The sequence below is a fragment of the Xiphophorus hellerii genome, chromosome 21, assembly GCF_003331165.1.
Source record: "Xiphophorus hellerii strain 12219 chromosome 21, Xiphophorus_hellerii-4.1, whole genome shotgun sequence".
NCBI lineage: Eukaryota > Metazoa > Chordata > Actinopteri > Cyprinodontiformes > Poeciliidae > Xiphophorus > Xiphophorus hellerii.
Window position 1 is genome coordinate 14,528,816 of NC_045692.1, and position 18,928 is coordinate 14,547,743.

The window sequence follows — 18,928 nt, forward strand, 5'->3', positions numbered from 1 at the left end:
TGTTAGAACACTGTCTACCTGGCGGATTATGGAATTTTATAAAGTGTACCTGACAGGAAGTGACATGGCAAAAGAGAAACTGACAAAGTTACCTGAAGGCAGAGCTTTGCACCTAAGTTTGAAATGGCATCTGAGAAAGAACCTTACCTAAGCTCTTAAGCTGTGAAATTAACATAAAGTGAAATATTTCAATATTCTTTCTAAACTGCTTCACTGAAGTAACATGGGAAGAGAAAATTAGATCCTGTAATCCTTGAAGACGTGTATTTGCAACTTAACATTTTAGAGCCAACACCGAAATTATCTCTAAAGTCTAGAGAAAACAGTCAACTTTTAAATAGGTTGGGATTCAATGTTTGCGTTTTTTGCATCCATATTGTACAGATAAAGAGCTCCTAAAATTAGTTTTGCCAGTACTGGATGACCAGCTGCGTTCAATTTATATAGTTTGTGCTGTTCTAAGGGCAAAGCTGCCGATGAAAAACAAACAGAGGATATCAGCAGTATGCACAGCAAATAAACAGATTGAGACGAATTCCTGCGGAGGAACACCAAACAGGAAGAGGTTAAAAAAGCTGAAGGGGATAAAACTGTATGAATACAAATATGCAAAAAACAAAAGTGAAACAAAATCAACCCATGTCTGCACACAGACTATCTTTTATAGAAAGAGTTCCTTGTACTCTGTGTGATCTTTCTTTATTTGTGAAATGAATTCACAAAGCAAATGGCACTAAATACACCTATACCCATGTTCACTTGTAGTAATTTATAACAAACACATCAGCTGCTAAACTGATCATAGAGGGAAAAAAAAACTGTTTTACTTTTTTACCATTATTTTAATAAACAGAGAACGCCATATAGCAATTCACAAAACCTTAACAACCACAACTGAGTGCAGGAATATCAGAAAGACATTCTGTAATAACGAATGATGCTACAGAATGTTGAGATGCATATCCTGTTTGCCTCAGTTCTGCCAATTTCAAGAAAAAATTATACAATTATTTGAGTCATTTCTTAATCTTTTTGTGTAAAGTATCTGTCGGAATGCTCAACAATCAAGCTTTGGAATCTGTTTTAAAAAACGTTTTAAAACACAATTTAGATAATTCAGCCAGGTAATTTACCGCAACAGGGCAATAAATACACTACAAAGACTGAAGGTCTTCTGCTTAGACTAAAGGTGGCATTGACGTCTTTAAAAGTTCTCTACAAAGTCCTTCCCCACCCGAAAGTGAAGAAGAGCATCCACAAAACTGTCTTGGAGATGATCTAATTGCTTTATAAAACGGGCGGAATATTGACAAGCAGCATGTTTACACCCAGCTACAGTAAGGACAACCTGACATTTCAATCACACGCTGACCTTTCTCTGACTGAGCAGAACATCGTGGTACACCGAAACCTCCTCCTGCACGTTTTCGCTCCTCGGCTCATGTGATGACATTTTTCTGCAATTAGCCATGCTTACAGTCACAAAGCAGATCTGCTGCCTGTCCCACTGTGCTCCAGATTAGACAGTGTGTTGATTCACAATATGTGAACAAATCTTTGATGAAGTCTTACAAATAATTTGTAAGTTATTGAAGAAACACATTCTCTCATAGTGTAGATATTAGCAATAATGAAGCTGTATTTTCCTGTACTCAGTAACGGAGAAGTTAAGAAATCCAGACAGCTCTCCGAAGAAGGTTTAAACCTTAGAGGATACAAAACGTTTTTTGGTTGTGTTTTAACCAAGAATTACAATTGGTGTGAACCTCTGATGTCTAACCATGCACAGACTTGGGCACAAAAGTTCAAGGAAAAAATACACACACACACGCCCACACAAAAAGATGTACACATCTTGTTTTTAATACATTTTATTATTCAGAGTACTTATTATTTGTTCTCCAGAAGCCAATGAAGTTTGAAAGAGTTGCATTTCCATCTTCTTGCTAATGAAAATGAACACCAACCACAACACTTTCTACTGTATTGTTTTATATCTGGCTGTTTTTGTGCTTGTAATGTTAAAACCTTGAAGCTGATGCAAAGTTTTAAGCCCCCCGATAAAACCCAAGAGTGGCAAACCAAAAAGTTAAGCTATAACTAAACTTAGAGTTTGATTAGGCATGTTGCCATGTCAGAACTTCTGGGGGGTTTTGGACAATGGTGTTAAATTATTTTTTGTTTATGTTTCAAAATATAAAGTTGTAAAAGATTTTACATTTTCTTCAACCACCCTCTACTGCAGTAAAGCGTCCCCAAACCATTATACTTCCACCTCTATGCTTCATTGTTGGGATGAGGTTCTATTCCTGGATTGCTGTATGTGATTTTTACCAAACATCTCATATGTCCCAGTCTCAAAATATTCTAAATTTAGACTCATTTGTCCAAAGAAAACTATTCCAGAGAAACTGCCTGTTGTCTATGTTCTGTCTGGCAAATCTTACTCTGGCCTTCATGCTTTTACTCTGAGAGGACAGGTTTCCTCCTCGAAGTTCAACCTTCAAGCAGTCTCTTTCTGATCGCACTGACATCCACTTTTATCAGTAGCAAGAGCCTGTTGCTGCTAGGGAGGCTGCTAGGGTGAGCTGCTTTGAATGTCCTCTTCTTGCAGATTGTTTTTCAAACACTAGAATGCCTGATTTTACAATTTTGGAGACACTTAAGAAGCCCCTTTGAAACTCATAAACAACATTCTTCCTCAATGCCTCAGTGAGCTCTTTTGATCTCACCAGGGTGTTCGCTCTCACTTTATTTCCAAGAAGCACGGGGATAGTCATACATGTTCTGTCTCTGGTGAGCTTGACTATTTGTTATTGTCTGAGAAGTCAAATTTACACATAGTTAAACTAATTTGGAACCTTTTTTGTAAAACTGAAAGAAAATAAATCCACTTTCTACCTATTCTCTTTCTCCCTCTGCAGGTAACCTCTCCAAAACCTGCACAGCTGACGGCTGGACCGAGATGCATCCTATTGACATCGCTGTGAACTGTGGCTACAATCTCAATGGCACCAGCGATGATGTAAGTAAGCCGCCGACATCCATAGGCTGCACTCGAGGTCCCGTGGCGAATGAATGCAACAGTGCGACAGGGGAGCGTGTCAAGAGCCAGTGGGCAGCAATAATTCAGTGAGAGCTTCTTTTGTTTGCTCTGTGGGTCAGTGTTGTTAGGTCTATCAGCAAGATGGCTGTATTGATTATTGGCTCTAGTTTTCAGCTCAGATCTGCTTTTGTTTATGTTTGTTATGGTCTGTTGCAGGGGATGATTTAATCTTAGCACTTCAGACAAATCTCTAGAATTTACACTTTTACTCAATAGATATTTTCCCAGGGACGAGTTCAGTTATGTTGATTTAAATGAAAAATACATTTATTTTTCATGAGTTATAATGAATAAAACTGTAACACTATGAGAACATTTGATTTCATTGCATGGGAGTGTGTGGGTTGCTTTTGATTTAAAAATACTTTAAACAATTCATGATGTGTAAGGTAAAATATGCTGCCTCCATTAAAAATGAGCACACCCATAAGTCAACACTGCTGATTGTTTGCTGAAGCGTTGCAGTCTTGAAGCAGGATGCATCAGACATACTTTGACATGACCGGGTCAGTCAGAAAGTCCCGCTCGTGTTATCGAGCTTTACGAGACGTTATTCACTATGCCTGCAGAGGACAGGGAGGGAATAAATACATTAGACGTTGCCTTCCTTTGGTTTGTTTAACCGGAGAGAGAGCAAAGCTTGTCTGTGTTGATGAAGGCGGGGCAGGGCGAGGAGCGGAGGAGCACTACACGGCGGTAAAAAGCTTTCTTGGTGGGCAGTCTGCTTTCTGAGTCACACAGAGTCTCATTAGTATTCCTCATAGGAATTCAGCAAGGTTTGAACGAGTCGGGGACTCTAAAAGGAATTTGATGTCCGACTCTCTGCATACTTGATGTCTTAGTGTATCGCAGGATGCAGAGCTTCTGATCTAATTTTTGTCTGAAGTAGAACATACAGGGCAATGGCACAAACACATGAGGGAACAAAGACATATCTTAAGCCTAAACTAAACCTTTATAAAATGGTTGGAATTGATTTTTGAGTTGAAAGAAAGATGCAGCACCGTAGTTTCAGAAAAGCAACAATGATGTTAGTTTAGTTGATTCATTACAGACATCAGTGAAAGGTCATATAAAATGGGCCAGGATTGATGACCAGGGTTAATCATGGAGTAAGATTTCTGTTGCTTTTCTTGCTTTTAGAAAAATTTTGTTTTTCACAGATAACAGTGTTTTCTGATGTTTATCTTCCCAGACACCTATTCGTTTTGAGCTGCCAATAGAGCAATCTTCTCTCACCCCCCCAAAAATGTGTGTTTTTGTGAAGTGTGACACCTTCTTGGTTGTTGCATTTGAATATAGTAGATCGGGAACAATCACCTCTCTGGCAGAAAAGCTTGACTTCCAAGCTTTCTGGTAACAGAAGCAACTCCTCTACATTGGGATTTTTCTCCCTCAGATATAAAATTAAAGTTTTATATAAGCCTTCAATGAAATAAATGAATTATAGTGTCTCCTCATGTTCAAACTAGTAAGACAGCAAAAAATGAGAATTTTTTAACTGCTATGCACAAAATTATGTGTGTAAATACATCTCCCACATTTCTTGTCATTTCTAGGGAAAGTTTTTCTGGCAAGTCAAGGTTGGCTACACCATTGGTCACAGTGTTTCGCTTATCTCTCTGATTACAGCTATTGTGGTCCTCTGCATCTTCAGGTCAGTAAATTCATCGCTGACTTTAGCTTCACACAGTTCTCAAATCTATTAGTGTTTTGAGTAAATAATAAAATACTCTTGATAAGTGTAGTTTTACATGTGCAATGGCTTAGCGAGGTTAAACATCTTGATATGTTAGGTCTAAAAAGAGTTTAGTTTAAGTACATCTAAAAACCATAAATCTGTTTCCAAATTCCAATTTATTTTAAAAACTGAATAAGGGTAGCTGCAGAGGATATTATGTTTCAGTTGTGTTTCTGACTGTTTTACACATCACTATTTACTGTGATATTTTTGCACACTTTCAGCCACAAAGCAACTCAAAATGCTCTACATAATTAAAAGAAAAATTAAACAACAAACAAGCAAAAACCTCTAAACAAAGAGCCAAGCCTTGATTACAAAAAACACAGCATTTCACCTGAGTTTTCTGGAGTTTTTTTTTCCTGATTAGCATTAAAGTTGAATGCTGCTGCTTTATGTTGGGTCCTGGTCCATTCTTGAGGCAGGACACATTAGCGGGATTTTAACAAACACAAGAAAGACACAACATCAGTTTGTGCTGGCTACCCAGACATGTCATAACGGATTTTAAAATATTTGTTCTCACATTGATAAGTATGTGAATGCATTGTTTTATTTTATATTATTACCTTTGTTGTGCTTATTAAGTAACTTCATTTCACTGTTTTTTCACTGTTATTTATACTGTAATTAATTTTGGTCTTTCTGTTGCCATTTCTGTTTATGTCTTCAATATTTGAGTGAAGAATATCAGAAGGCCAGGTTTTCTTTGGTTCTGGATACTCTAAAGAATTGCTACAATCTGTTTATGAACCAAGACCACAATGTTTAAAATCAATAAATCAGTTGATGTTGATAAAAATTAGAAAATAAAATGAAATAAAGATGATGTATCGGGCATGCCGTGGTGGCGTAGGGGTTACCGCGACCCACATTTGGAGGCCTCAAGTCCTCGATGCGGCTGTCGCGGGTTCGACTCCCGGATCCGGTGACGTTTACCGCATGTCTTCCCCCCTTTCCTGTCAGCCTACTTCATGAAAAGGGACTCTAGAGCCCACAAAAGACCCCCTGGAGGGGTTATAAAAAAAAAAAAGATGATGTATCATAGATGACATGACAAGTTATTCATTTCCAGGGTCATATAAAGATGGAGCCCCTTTTGATCAGATTTATCATTCATGGATTAATGCATTTTCACACTGGAGCGTAACACTCGTCCTTTTTTTAAACCACAAAGGATGATATGAATGATGCAAACACTTTCCTTATGCATTGAAATGTCACTCAAACTTGAGGAATCCTTTTTAGGTTGGGCATCTCCAGCAAGGATTATGATGGAAATAAATCCCTTTATATATTTGATTGTCAGAGACTGGCTATAAGTTGTATAAATACAATTGCACTTTTCACGGCAAGAAAATTTTACATTTCAGTAAGATTATTTATTTTGCTTTGTTCAGCTAAAACTTTAGCAGAAGACTTTTCAAAACAGAGATATGTCCTCATATTATTAGATACACATGCTATATATTGTGCTCTTTTTTTTTTACAAGGGAATTAAATTCCTGTAAATAATTTTCCTGCAAAAATCGCTATTCATCTTTTCTATAAGCCTCAACTTATTACTAGATTTTTTTTTTTTTTGCTTCAGAACTGCATTTATTAATTCTACATGAAAAAAAATTGGTTTTCGAAAGCGTAGCACTGATTAGTTTTAAACAACACTTCTCCCTATTTATTTTAGAGAGAATACTTTTTTGCTTCTGGATTTTGCCTCAAAAATCAGCATTATTTAACTAGTCAGTCAAGAACTGCCAACAGGCGTGTGCAAGGTGTGAAAGTCTGTCCCCTTGAGATTTTTATTGGCACCGGTTGCATCAAAAGCCATGCAACAAGACAAGGCCAGAAATATAAAATAAACACGAGGGAAACAGCCCACAGATTAGAGGCCTGTTGAGGGGGATTGGGAACTGGAAGCTGATAGTGGAAAGGTTTAGTGACAGTCAGTAATAGGTCAAAAGGAGTTATATGTTACCAAAGTGGCAAGTGTGATTATGGAGAGAACCAAAGGGGTGGTCTTGATATAAAATATTTCACAAAATAAACAGTGTCTTAACATTTGACAGTGATCCAAATCATCACAGTTGAATCGAATTCCTTATGGTTATGTCGCTGTTTGACCAGTTTGAACATCTCCATCTTGGTCTAAACCAGGGATCAGCAAAGAGCCATATTTGATTTTGCTCCTACTAAATAAAATCTACCTGACCTTTGAAAAAAAAGGAAAATCAGGTCTAATATGATTTGTTTGTTTTATGGTTAAATCTATCACAGTTTTATTTTTATTTTTAGGTTACAGAACAAAGGAAAGCATCAAAATGAGAGAAAGCTTGTATTTTTTTAAAGGAATCTTTTGTATAGCTGAAAAATGATTGGAAAAAAACCCACAAAGTGTGCAATGTAATGACATATAAGTATCTGAACAAAAAATACAATCTTTGTATCAAAAGTGCCATTTGATTTTAAGAAGTCAATGCAGATATTTCAAGATAAGTTGCAAATGCAAATAAGTCAATGGAAATAGGTTCACTTGTAAGAAATTAATGTTTATAATTGGGAGCAACTAAATCTAGAAACAAATTTTTTAAAATGTTCTGAATCATTGGAAAATATTCCGTCAATTCTCATCTCTTTCACTAATTATTTAATCACTCTAGTTGTGATAATGTAATCAGGAGTTGAAGCACTATTACACACTGAATAATGGAGAGTTTTAAAAATGTTTAGTCGATTTGAAATGCATCTCTTTTGTCTGTTTTATTGAAGACCCATATAAAGCGCTCAGGGTGTGTGATGTGGATCCAATCACTTAGTGTGTAAATGAAGTGGGAACTTTAAGTTTGATTTATTTCAGTCAGTAATTCTGCTATTAACGCCGAGGGCTGGGGATAATTAGACTGTGTTAATTAAAATTTCATCATGTCTCTTTTCCTCGATCTGTATTCCTGTCTCTCTTTTTCTGTTTATCCCAGAAAACTCCACTGCACAAGGAACTACATCCACATGCATTTATTTGTCTCGTTTATCCTGAAGGCCATTGCTGTGTTCGCCAAGGATGTGGTTCTCTACGAGTTTGGAGAGGTCGACAACTGCTCCCTAGGCTCTGTGAGTTTACGTGTTTATCATTTAATTACCTTTATATGACTTAGACTTAGACTTAGACTGACTTTATTGTCATTTTGCATGCACAGGGTGTATACAGAACGAAATTTCGTTGCATACGGCTCAGGACAATGTTTTGAGCTTTCAATTGTGAGGTTACTCCAGAATAAAATAAAATACAGTATAAAAATATGAATATAAAATATAAAGTGCAGGAGTGACAGTAAAATATAAGTTATTTAGCTCTGTACATGTGCAAGGTATAAAGTGGAGACCAGATTTTAAGTGCAGTCCAGTTAAGAGTTGAGCAGTCTGATGGCAAGTGGGAAAAAGCTGTTTCGGAACCTGGTGGACCTGCACCGGTCGCTGCGGAACCTCTTTCCAGAGGGCAGCAGGGAGAACAGTCCATGGTGGGGGTGTGAGGGGTCACTGATGATGTTTCGGCCTCGGGACACGCAGCGCTGGGATGAAATGTCCTGGATGGAGGGAAGGGGGGCCCCGATGATCCTCTCTGCTGTCCGCACCACTCTCCTCACGTTCTTCCAGTCGGAGGCGCTGCAGCTTCCACACCACACAGAGAGGCAGCTGGTCAGAATGCTCTCTATGGTGCTTCTGTAGAAGCTCTCTCTTCTACCTGACCATGTATTCTGGTTGCATTCTACATTTTGCAATCATCTCCATTTGTCGGGACTATTTCAGGAAGTTTTCTTTGGAAGACCATGTATTTATTTAATTCAGATTTTTTTTTATTGAACCTTTTAACCATTGCAAACCAGTATGAAGTTCAAACATAGTTTTCTGTAAGAGGTAATGTACTGTTTTTATATTGTTTACATGCATGATCGAGTCTCTTTTGGTGTACCACAGAGTTGTGTACCTGGTCCTACATTTTTTGTATGGCACATAAAGGACATATGTAACATAGTTAATCAAAAAACCCTATTTTCCAATATATATTTTAGAATATATATATTTTTTCTATTATGACTAATTAATTAATTAATTAATTGGATGAATTTTGGTTTTGTGTGTATTTCCAGGTTGGCTGCAAAGCCGTCATTGTATTTTTTCAGTACTGTGTGATGGCCAGTTTCTTCTGGCTGCTTGTGGAGGGCCTCTATCTTCACGCATTGCTGGCTGTCTCTTTCTTCTCTGAGAGGAAATACTTCTGGGCTTACATTGTGATTGGCTGGGGTGAGAATGCAGTTTTTTTTTTACAATGCCGCTATGGAGTGCCTGCAGAAAAAGGCAGGAGAACTTTTATGAGAATATAATCCTATTTTTGATTCGGGTTTTATCTAACTGTATTTCTCTGTTGCTTCACCAGGAGGTCCAGCGATTATCATCACAGCCTGGAGCATCGGTAAAGCGTACTACAATGATGTAGGGTGAGAGAAACAACCAGAAACTGTTCAATCTTTTCTTGCTTTGGTTTTCCATATTTTTAGTACTGTTTCACGTTTCCCTAGGTGCTGGGACATTATCGAGACCACTGATGTGTTTTGGTGGATTATTAAAACACCCATTTTAGCATCAATCCTGGTAAGTTTACAATCTGTCAATCATTTATGTCAAGTCGGTTCAAACCTTCTCACTTGTTGGTACTGCTTTGAAAGGTGAATGGACATACATTTTCTTTTGTGACCTCAGCTGAGAGGAGAGAATAGCTCTCCAAACATTGAGATATGGTTAGTGAAGTTCTGCCTGATGAAAAGTCAGTCGTGTTTTGATGGGTTGGAGTATATAACTGTCTATGACAAGACAAAAACAGTCAAATGTTGTTAGGAAAGATGTGTATCTTTTATATGTATGTGATTTTACCACTGGTTACTTTAAGACTGATGGCACCAGTATTTCTTTACCATTCATATAGAAGGCAACTAAATTTCCAGTTATTTTTAACTGAGTCAATGCAAAAATTAGAGACGCATCGAGCCGTCAAAATACCTTGTGGCCTGAGGTCTTCTCCAAATCCACAAACCACATTTGGTTCAGAGAAATAAACTCCCACAACCCCCTCAGCAATTCTGCAGGATGAAGACCAGGATGAAAGCCACTTTGCTCCTCCTGGGTCCAAGTTTTGAAAATTAGTCAGAGCCTCCTGTCCAGCATCTTAGAGTATGCTTCCACACGAAGCCATTGCTAGATCATTTGAAAGAATCCCTGCTGTCCCTTATAACAATGCATCCAGCTCACAGAATTATACATGATAATGACAAACATTTTGTGAAAACTTAGAATTCCTATACTTTGTCTAACTTTAAAGTTCTTAAAATTCTCCCTTTTATTGTTTTGACAAATACGTAGATAGACAATAGCTTTTTAACATTTGCCTCTCAGGTTCAAGGTCAAAACCAGGTCAATCTAAAGAAATGCCACCACAATGTGGCACTACAATAGACACAGCATTCTTTTACCGGTGTATGGTTTGTTTCTGCCAAACAAACTATACACTCTCCCACAAGATGTTCTTTGGAAGGAAGGACTTCCAAAGAAAACTTCCTGAAATAGTCCCGACAAATGGAGATGATTGCAAAATGTAGAATGCAACCAGAACCCAGTGGAAATTCTTGCAGCTTCTGAGGTGTTACTCTATTGGAAACGTGTCTGAGATCATTTTGATCCTTTGTGCCCAGTACACCTTTAAAAAAGGATGCAAATGTGCAAACATAGTAACATGCAACTGGGGAAGATGAACTTTGTTCCACATTAATAAGTTTCAACATAATTGTTACATTTATTACATTAAATATGGAAAAAGTTAGAGAATTATTTATCATGATCTCATGTTTTAAGTAAAAGGGTGTGTGCACGTTTGAGAAGTACTGTCATTCCTGGTTTAATAAGTGGCTAATGTTAAATGTTTTTCCTAATTTTAAGAATGATGGCAATAGGTTTTCATCATTCACAGATGCCTACTGATGCTACTGTTGTTTTCTTTCATATGAGGAGGCTCAGCTGTCAGCTCACATTTTGTCTCTCTCACTGTCGCCTGAAAATGCATGTAATGCCAGTTCAGAGTTCAACTCAAATTAACTATTTAGAAGCCCTCATGTTTTTTCACAGGCCACCCAAGCTAAATTACATTTAGAATATTAAACACCCTCAACAAAACCTCTCTTCTGAAAAACTCTCCACAGGTGAATTTTTGTCTTTTCATCTGCATCATTCGAATACTTCGCCAGAAGATAAACTGCCCAGATATTGGAAGAAATGAGTCCAACCAGTATTTGTGAGTATATGAAGCATTTTTTTTTATACCCTGTGCTTTTTAATAGCTAATACAAACTGACCGTGTTAAGATTTTGAGAAAATAAATAATCTTTTCATGATTTTTTATTTATTGAAGGTTAAAATATCAATGTCTTTAAATACTTATTTTTTTAAAGCTTGTTGTAAAATACACAGATTTGTCCACTCAACGGTTGTTGCATATTTTCAGCGCTCATTGAAAGCTGATAATTCGTTTGGGTTTCAGTAAAATAAATAAATAAATAAAAACAATTCGTTGAAATTCTATAAAATTTCCCTTTTTATGTGCTGCCAGGCAAACTGTAGGCTTCCACTAATAGCTACAGATATGCAGCGCTCACAGTGTTCAAGTGAATTTTCTGTGATGGAGAGCATCTCATATATCAGCGATAATGCATGAGCTATTTCCCACTGACAATTTTAATGGTGTGTTTCCCTCCATCTCTGGTCTGCTGAGATGAAATATTATTATTGCTGTGTATATAAGGACAGATTAATCATTGGTTTTGATGGAAAAAGTCTGTGGGGGGATTTCAATCTTTTGCTTTGTCATTTCAGGCGACTTGCAAAATCAACACTGCTTCTGATTCCTCTGTTTGGAATCAATTTCATAGTGTTTGCATTCATCCCAGAGCAAGTGAAGACTGAATTACGCCTCATTTTTGATTTGATTCTGGGATCGTTTCAGGTATGAAATGTCTTTAAGGTTGAAATTATAGGTACAAATGTTACATGCAGATTATATTTCTGCCAGTTAGTTTTCTAAATTATTTTCTTCCTCATTGTAAAGATCTAAAGAAACCATTTAAGATGCTATAACTGTTAGCTTATATAAACATGCATGAGAACCACATATCAAGCTCTTCAAAGAACCAAAATTAGGTCCTTGAAATTGGACAACCAAATTCAAGGTCAACCATAAATTTGAATTCTGCAAATGCCAGATAAAACCGACCATGATGTTCCAGTACCATCACTTTTTTGTGACTCTTACACCTCTGTTTTTCTTTCCCTAGGGCTTTGTGGTGGCAGTCCTTTACTGCTTCCTCAACGCTGAGGTAGGTCCATGAAACATTTACATAAACTCTCATTTTTAAAGCCCACATTTCCCTGGCAGAGAGGAACTTCTGTTGCTTCCCTATTTACATTCACACACAGTCCTGTAAAGTGGATGGAGATTTCAGACTGCTCATTCCAGGCATCTTCCCCTCACTGAGGTTGTTCTCCACAGTCTTCCTCTGCCGCCTGGAGAAAGAGAGAGAAAAGAAAAAAATGGTCAATCTCAGTAGTGACGTGTGCAGAGGCTCTCAGTGGAGAGACTAATTATGTCCTCAGTACCAGATTAAATCACTTGATTCTACACTGAATAATAATAATAATTGGAGGACATTTTCATAAGTCCTTTATAAAGTTTAACTCCTTAAGGTGGTTTGTAGTTATCTTTAAATGACAAAATGCAGGAACAAAATGTAAGTATTTATGTGTTGTTTTTGAGCAAGAAAAGCTGTAAAAAAAAAACTTAATACAAGTAGAGTAACATTTGGTACATCTGCTGTACAGCTTAAAAGAAATGCAGTTTAGTTGAGCAATGAATCACAAATTGTAAAAAAAAAAAAAAAATATTGTTCCAAATTGTAAAGTCTAATTCAGCAGTTTTCTTCAACTGGTGGTGGTACATAATTTTTTTTATTTTCAATTATCTAAAAAAATAATCCAAGTCCCCTTGTAATATTATAAAACAAAGTAAAATAGTCAATCTATAAAAACCTTTGCTGTATTTAATATACTATAATTCTTTGAAAACTGTTACATTTTCCTCTCTTTTTCATTATTTTGTTTCTTTGTGCTCTGACCTTTAAGTACAAGTTGAGATCTGCAGCTGTGAAAATTTGACTATAGTTCCTTGTCCCACTGTAGGTCCAAGGGGAGATTAAAAGGAAGTGGCGTAGGTGGCACTTGCAGAGATACATGGGCTCAGACACCAAATACCAGCACCCGTCCAACAGCAGTAACAATTTCAGCACCCAAATCACCATGTTGACGCGTTGCAGTCCCAAAACGCGCCGCGGTTCGTCCTCCTGTCACGACGACTTGTCCTCCATATGAGTCACAAAACCAGAGCCGCAGACAAGCCAGCTGTGTTCTTTCATGACAAAAGCCTGTCATGGAAACTCGTGCACAAAAACTACACATTCACTAATCAGCACTTGTAATAAATTGTGCAAATCTTTTGCTGATCCTGTTTTGTTTAAAAACCAAACTTTCTCATTTGAGCAATTTTTTACTTATTATTTTACTTTTAGGAAAATGCTAATTGGTAAATGTTTGAGTTGAACATTTTTGATCATTTCTTAAACTCTTCTTACGGTTGTTGTTTTATGTGCAGAGACACAAGACATTGTTACAAAACATATAATAATGTGATTAAAAGTATCTCTAGATGTGAAATGCACTGTAAGATACATTTTAGGTGTTATTTTAAACTGATTAAAAAAACATTTATTGGCATTTAGGAACTCCTTGGAACGTTGATAAGCCATCAATAGGAAATAATGATCTGACGTTCCTGTATTTTATTGTGTGGATTCTCACAAATGCCAAAAGTTTAAGCAGGAAGACCAGTGTGTGACTACGTGAGGGGTTTGGATCACAAATGCTTTTTCTTATACACTATCTCTCTTACATACAGACTGATTGCCTTCTTTTTTCCATCTATGTTGCATTCTCTCTTTGTTTTCCTGATCCCTTGATTGAGGGAATGGTTTTCATCATTTCAGGCACTGACAAGTGCCTGGTTTCAGTGTTATCAAGCAACACTTTTCACCCCAATCTCTGATTTCTGCAGGCTGCACAATAACCTTGGAGAGAAAATATCTTGACACGACTCAGTGATTGAATGTTTACATTTACTCTGGAAGATAATTTAATGCTGTACAGACAAGTGAATAGTGTACATAAAGCGTGTGGCTATACTTCTCGTGTAGTGTGGATTAATTTATGGCTGCAAATGCTTTAATTAGCTACTAGTAATTGTTTAACATTGCATTATAGATTATCAAAAGCCTCCAGATTTACACTGTTGTACAGGCTTGTTAATGTGACAGTTTCCGGTTCATGGTCTGGTAGAGTAAATGCTCAGATTTATAATGCGGAAGAGTAATGCTTACACAATGATGCCTCCTTGATCATGCTCCAGTGGACTGACAAAAGCCTCCATTATGTCTAATATTTATGGAAAGGTCCACCGACTTGTTATATTCAAAACTTACTGTCACCGGAGTCTGAAACTGACAAGGCAGTAGAGAACGCTGTAAAGCAAAGCAAAGTGACAGGGCTGACTAGTCCTGTCACATTAAGGCTTTTGTCATGCTTCTCAGCTCACATGGGGTGGACTTCAAGTCATTCCCACGTTCATGATGCAACGTGGAGCATCCAGGAGAGTTTACCCAGAAAGAAAAAAAAAAACTGTCCTAAAGGTTTGACTGTTTTTTTTTTTTTATCTTCCATTGTAAACATTTTTCTGAACGTCCCAGTTCCACTTGCATTGTTGACAAAGGCAACATGACATTTTCACGGCTGAGAAACTTTATGACAAAGGCAGGTCCAGATAATTCCAAATATCTTGAAATGCACAAACTCATACTAGAATTCTATCACGTAGACAGATTAGATTCAAAGACACACAGTTCAGTCTGATACTAAAAGTAAAACAGGAGAGTCTAATCCAGTTTATAATGCCAACTGTTCAAAGGTTTTTTGTCCTGGGGGTTATGAGGCGAGGCGTTGGAGCAGGTGCACCACGTGCAGGGACTGTAGCTCCACAGCGCAGCTGTCCAAGGTTCAGTTCCCAGCCTTTAGGCCTTTGTCAAGTGCTTCCCCCTTTTATCTGTCTCTGTCCATGTCCTTTTGAGCAAGCAGGCTGCAAAAATGGGCAGATTGTCTTTGGGAGATAAAGCATTTTAGGCCAGAGTAAATACACCAGACAGAAGCAAGGCAGTATTAAAATTCATTAAAAAAAACTTCACTTAAATTGGATAAAGTGATCTTGTGTTTTGCAATGTTTTACTTCTGTATCAGGCAAGTAGTTTGACTGCAAATCTTCCGTTCTCAGTACGTTTAACACAAGAAGCTACCGGTAATTTCATCACTTGCATCCAAATCCTGCAAAACTTTTGTGGACATACCAATGCAAATCGTATGCTTATCATTGATTTGAAGGTTTACAATAAACATTTGCCTAAACAACTGATGTTTCTCAAACTGAAGTTATTTTATGACATTAGAACTTTGACTCTTTCTACTGGATGTTGCCTTCTACTTCTAAAATTAATCTGCAAAATATCTGGCAAGATAATAATGGCTTACAACTTTTAGAAAACCTAACTTTAAAAATCCTTAATTATCTTTTTAACAAAGTAGAACCCAGAAATAGAAGCATTTATTAACGTGACATAACAATGTAATACTAACCTAGACTGTACTTTTCTGTCAAGTAGTGTTCACATAGCAGCAGAGACCAAAGTCATAAATTGACAAAACTGAGGAACCTGCACCATTTGCAACCCAATCCTGTTTTTAAAAACACCACCCTTCTCCATCCCTACTGTGCACTTTAAAAAGTCCAAAGAAAACATCTGCAAGATATCGTGAAACAGAAAACTGAAAGGGCAATGGAAAAAACTGCGGTCAAAAAGTCACGGGCCCAAAACCTTTAGCATGGGAATCTGTGGGAAACTCCAGTTTTGCTCTCGTAGTCACATCTAGAGTGTGGACTATCTTCAGCCTGACATAACAATACCAGAAAGATACTGAGTCCTAAAAGAACAAGCCGTTTTTTACTTCATTGAGGAACTGTAATTCTTTAAACAATGACATGCCATTAAAATTGTTGTGTTCTCATGTGTAGCCAGATGTAGAGTACAGTTAAATAATCGGTGCTGGCCTGCTCATCTAGTTTAGGGGATATATTATAGTTTTCATTGGATTTCTGAACACAGTCTGCTCTTCCTTGATATAATCAAGGATCAGCAGAACTTGATGTAAGCAGTAAAGGACTGGAAGTGACTCAGCTAGCAAGTTGCCCTGGTGTCACAGTTTACACACTGATATAAAATCTGTCTCATTAAAACCAGTAGAAGAAACAAAAAAACAACAACACTGAACTCTTCCAATAAACATACTGTGTGTCTCAAGATGCCTTTGATGTAATTGTGTGAATTGCTTATATTTACCCTTTATTAATGATGATTACTGTAAATAGATTTGTACAAGCAGCTGTACATGTTGATCCACTCTGTTTTTGCTACAGTGAAAAATAATGAGTAAACCTTAAAAGGTGTCATTGAACCAACACATATTCTAATGTGGGCTTAATGTAAATATTCTGTATTGAAATTGGTGTGTATGATTTTTTTGGGCAAAGTTGTAAATATGAGATATTTATCTCATATTTACTATGCTATGCATGTAATGCTCATCCAGTGCATATTGTTGTGAAACTTCAAATGTACTGTGTGTGTTTATATGGCTGACACTTCTGTAAATGCAAAACTGTATATGTTTTGAATCTGTTTTTGTATCATCTTAATCATTCTGTTGTAATTTTATTATGTCATTTTCACTGCAAACAGAAATATATTGACAGGGATGATTATTGATAAAATGTTGGCATTGTTCCACTTGAAATGAAGGAAATAAATTTAGAGCAAAAAGTATGGAGGTCGTCCTGATTGTGGGATTCTTTTCTGATTTAAGAGACATTTTCAAGGTCATGACCCTAACGGTAAACCTGAAACAACTTGTTCACACTGTGTTTAAATATTACTATTTTAGATCCAGCACTTTTTATTTCATTTGACATTTTTTCCAGATTTAAGTAACAGATAGAACAGTCAAATACCCGGTCAAATGCACTTATTGCTGTTATCTATGTACTTTAGTGTTTCACCTGATAAGAATGTGCAATGCCATCGGAAAACAGGAGAAGCTGTTTTTGTAACAGGCAGATAAGAAGTCTGGAAGTACTCTGTGAGGCTCACAAAAGGAATTATCTCAGTAATGATTGTATTTTATCACTTGAATTGTGCAAAGGGTCGCAGTGCCCTTCGAAGACAAAGTTACCAGAAAATGCCTTCAAAATATGGTTCAGACTTTCAGTTAAAAAATGTAAGTGTAAGCAGCTTCCGTATATAAAATGCTGTACTACAATGATATTTTACCACACGATTAGAGGAAGAAAAAACATTACAGCTCTCCAGTTGTAAAGGTCAGTCAAGCCATGACTCACCTTTAGGGTAGGGTGGATAAGGAATTAATACTTTCATTTGCAAAGGATCTAGGATCCAGTGGTAGAGTGGTGGTGTACTGTCAGTGAGACAGTGCAGGAATTAATTTTCTTCATTTCTTCATTCATTTTCGTACACTCTTGTCCCTGGTAGGGTCGACGGGGGTGCTGGTGCCTATCTCAAGCGAGACCTTTCAGGCAAGAGGCAGGGTACACCCTGGACAGGTAGCCAGTCCGTCGCAGGGCAGCACATACACAGTCAGGACAAACAACCATGCAAGCACAAACTCACATCTAGGGAGAATTTAGAGGCCAATTAACCTAACACTCATGTTTTTTCGCTGTGGGAGGAAGCCGGAGTACCCAGGGAGAACCCACACGTGCACAGGGAGACAATCGACTCCTTGCAGAAAAACCCCAGGCTGGGAATCGATCCCAGGACCTTCTTGCTGCAAAGCAACAGTGCTACCAACCATAGGCGTAAATCCCGGGTGGGTCGGGGGGGGGGGGTCACTAGTCATATTTGGTCCTGCAGCTTAAATGTGGTTTAAAAACTTTATAAACCACATTTTACGTTACATTTCACTGTAACTTTGCCGACCCCCCTCAAAATTGGTCCTAAGAAATTTTCCTGTTTATGGTCCCCCCCAATAATGAGATGGGATTTATGCCCTTGCTACCAGCTGCTCCACTGTGCAGCCTACTGCAGGGATTTGATTTTTCTAAATATCTGATCCTGTAGAAACACAATTGCCAGTGTTGCAGCTCCTTTGGCTGACAAATTTACTCAAAATGATATAATTCAAGAGTCTTTTGTGCTCTAGAATTCTTCATGGTTCATTTGCAGGTCTGGCTTATTCACAACCTTCATAACAAGTGATAAAAGTGGTCTAATATGCCTAGGTTAGAGTTGCTGTGTTGCTATCTGTGAAATCTTGCTCTTCTTTCCTTCACTAACATTGTTAGATAAATTCAATCAACACACTTTAATGGTTTAAAACTAGTCCTAAGTGTTTGTCTGTCAGTTGTACCTCTAAGCATTAAGGATTTTTTCTGTGGTTCATCTTAGACTTCATGCAATGTGTGATACCAAAAGGAAAGACAAACCCAGCTATACGAAATGTTGTTAATCCAGATTCCTTGGTTTATTTTCCTTTAGATCCAACATTTCTTTGGTGCAATAAAATGCAATTGAGGATGTGTACAATATGATCAAACTGTTTGTAATGATTAAAAACATTAACCCTAAGGCAAATCAAACAAACAAAAAAATACCTAATACTAAAATAAAATAAAATAAAATAAAATACAAAGAAAATCTGCAGTAACTATTCCTCAGAGTAGAAAGGTGAGTTTTTATCTAAACTCAGGTTTTATGCAGAACCTGTCAGAAACATGTGAGACAGAATCTTGATGAAACTATTCTAGAGTTTTTTTGCAACTC

General features: G+C 37.3%; 1 protein-coding gene across 2 annotated transcripts in view; it reads left to right on the forward strand.

Annotated features, from left to right (window-relative positions):
• The window catches only part of vipr1b (vasoactive intestinal peptide receptor 1b), a 36,224-nt gene extending 19,301 nt beyond the window's left edge, over positions 1-16,923 (forward strand). For both annotated transcript variants that reach the window (XM_032552216.1, XM_032552217.1), the window contains exons 4-13: positions 2,925-3,025; positions 4,666-4,763; positions 7,820-7,952; positions 8,990-9,143; positions 9,277-9,337; positions 9,419-9,491; positions 11,090-11,181; positions 11,760-11,889; positions 12,218-12,259; positions 13,119-16,923. In XM_032552216.1, coding sequence (XP_032408107.1) covers positions 2,925-3,025; positions 4,666-4,763; positions 7,820-7,952; positions 8,990-9,143; positions 9,277-9,337; positions 9,419-9,491; positions 11,090-11,181; positions 11,760-11,889; positions 12,218-12,259; positions 13,119-13,307 — 1,073 coding nt within the window. In that variant the 3' untranslated portion in view covers positions 13,308-16,923. The remainder of the gene's footprint in view (positions 1-2,924; positions 3,026-4,665; positions 4,764-7,819; positions 7,953-8,989; positions 9,144-9,276; positions 9,338-9,418; positions 9,492-11,089; positions 11,182-11,759; positions 11,890-12,217; positions 12,260-13,118) is intronic.
• The last annotated feature ends 2,005 nt before the right edge of the window (positions 16,924-18,928 follow it).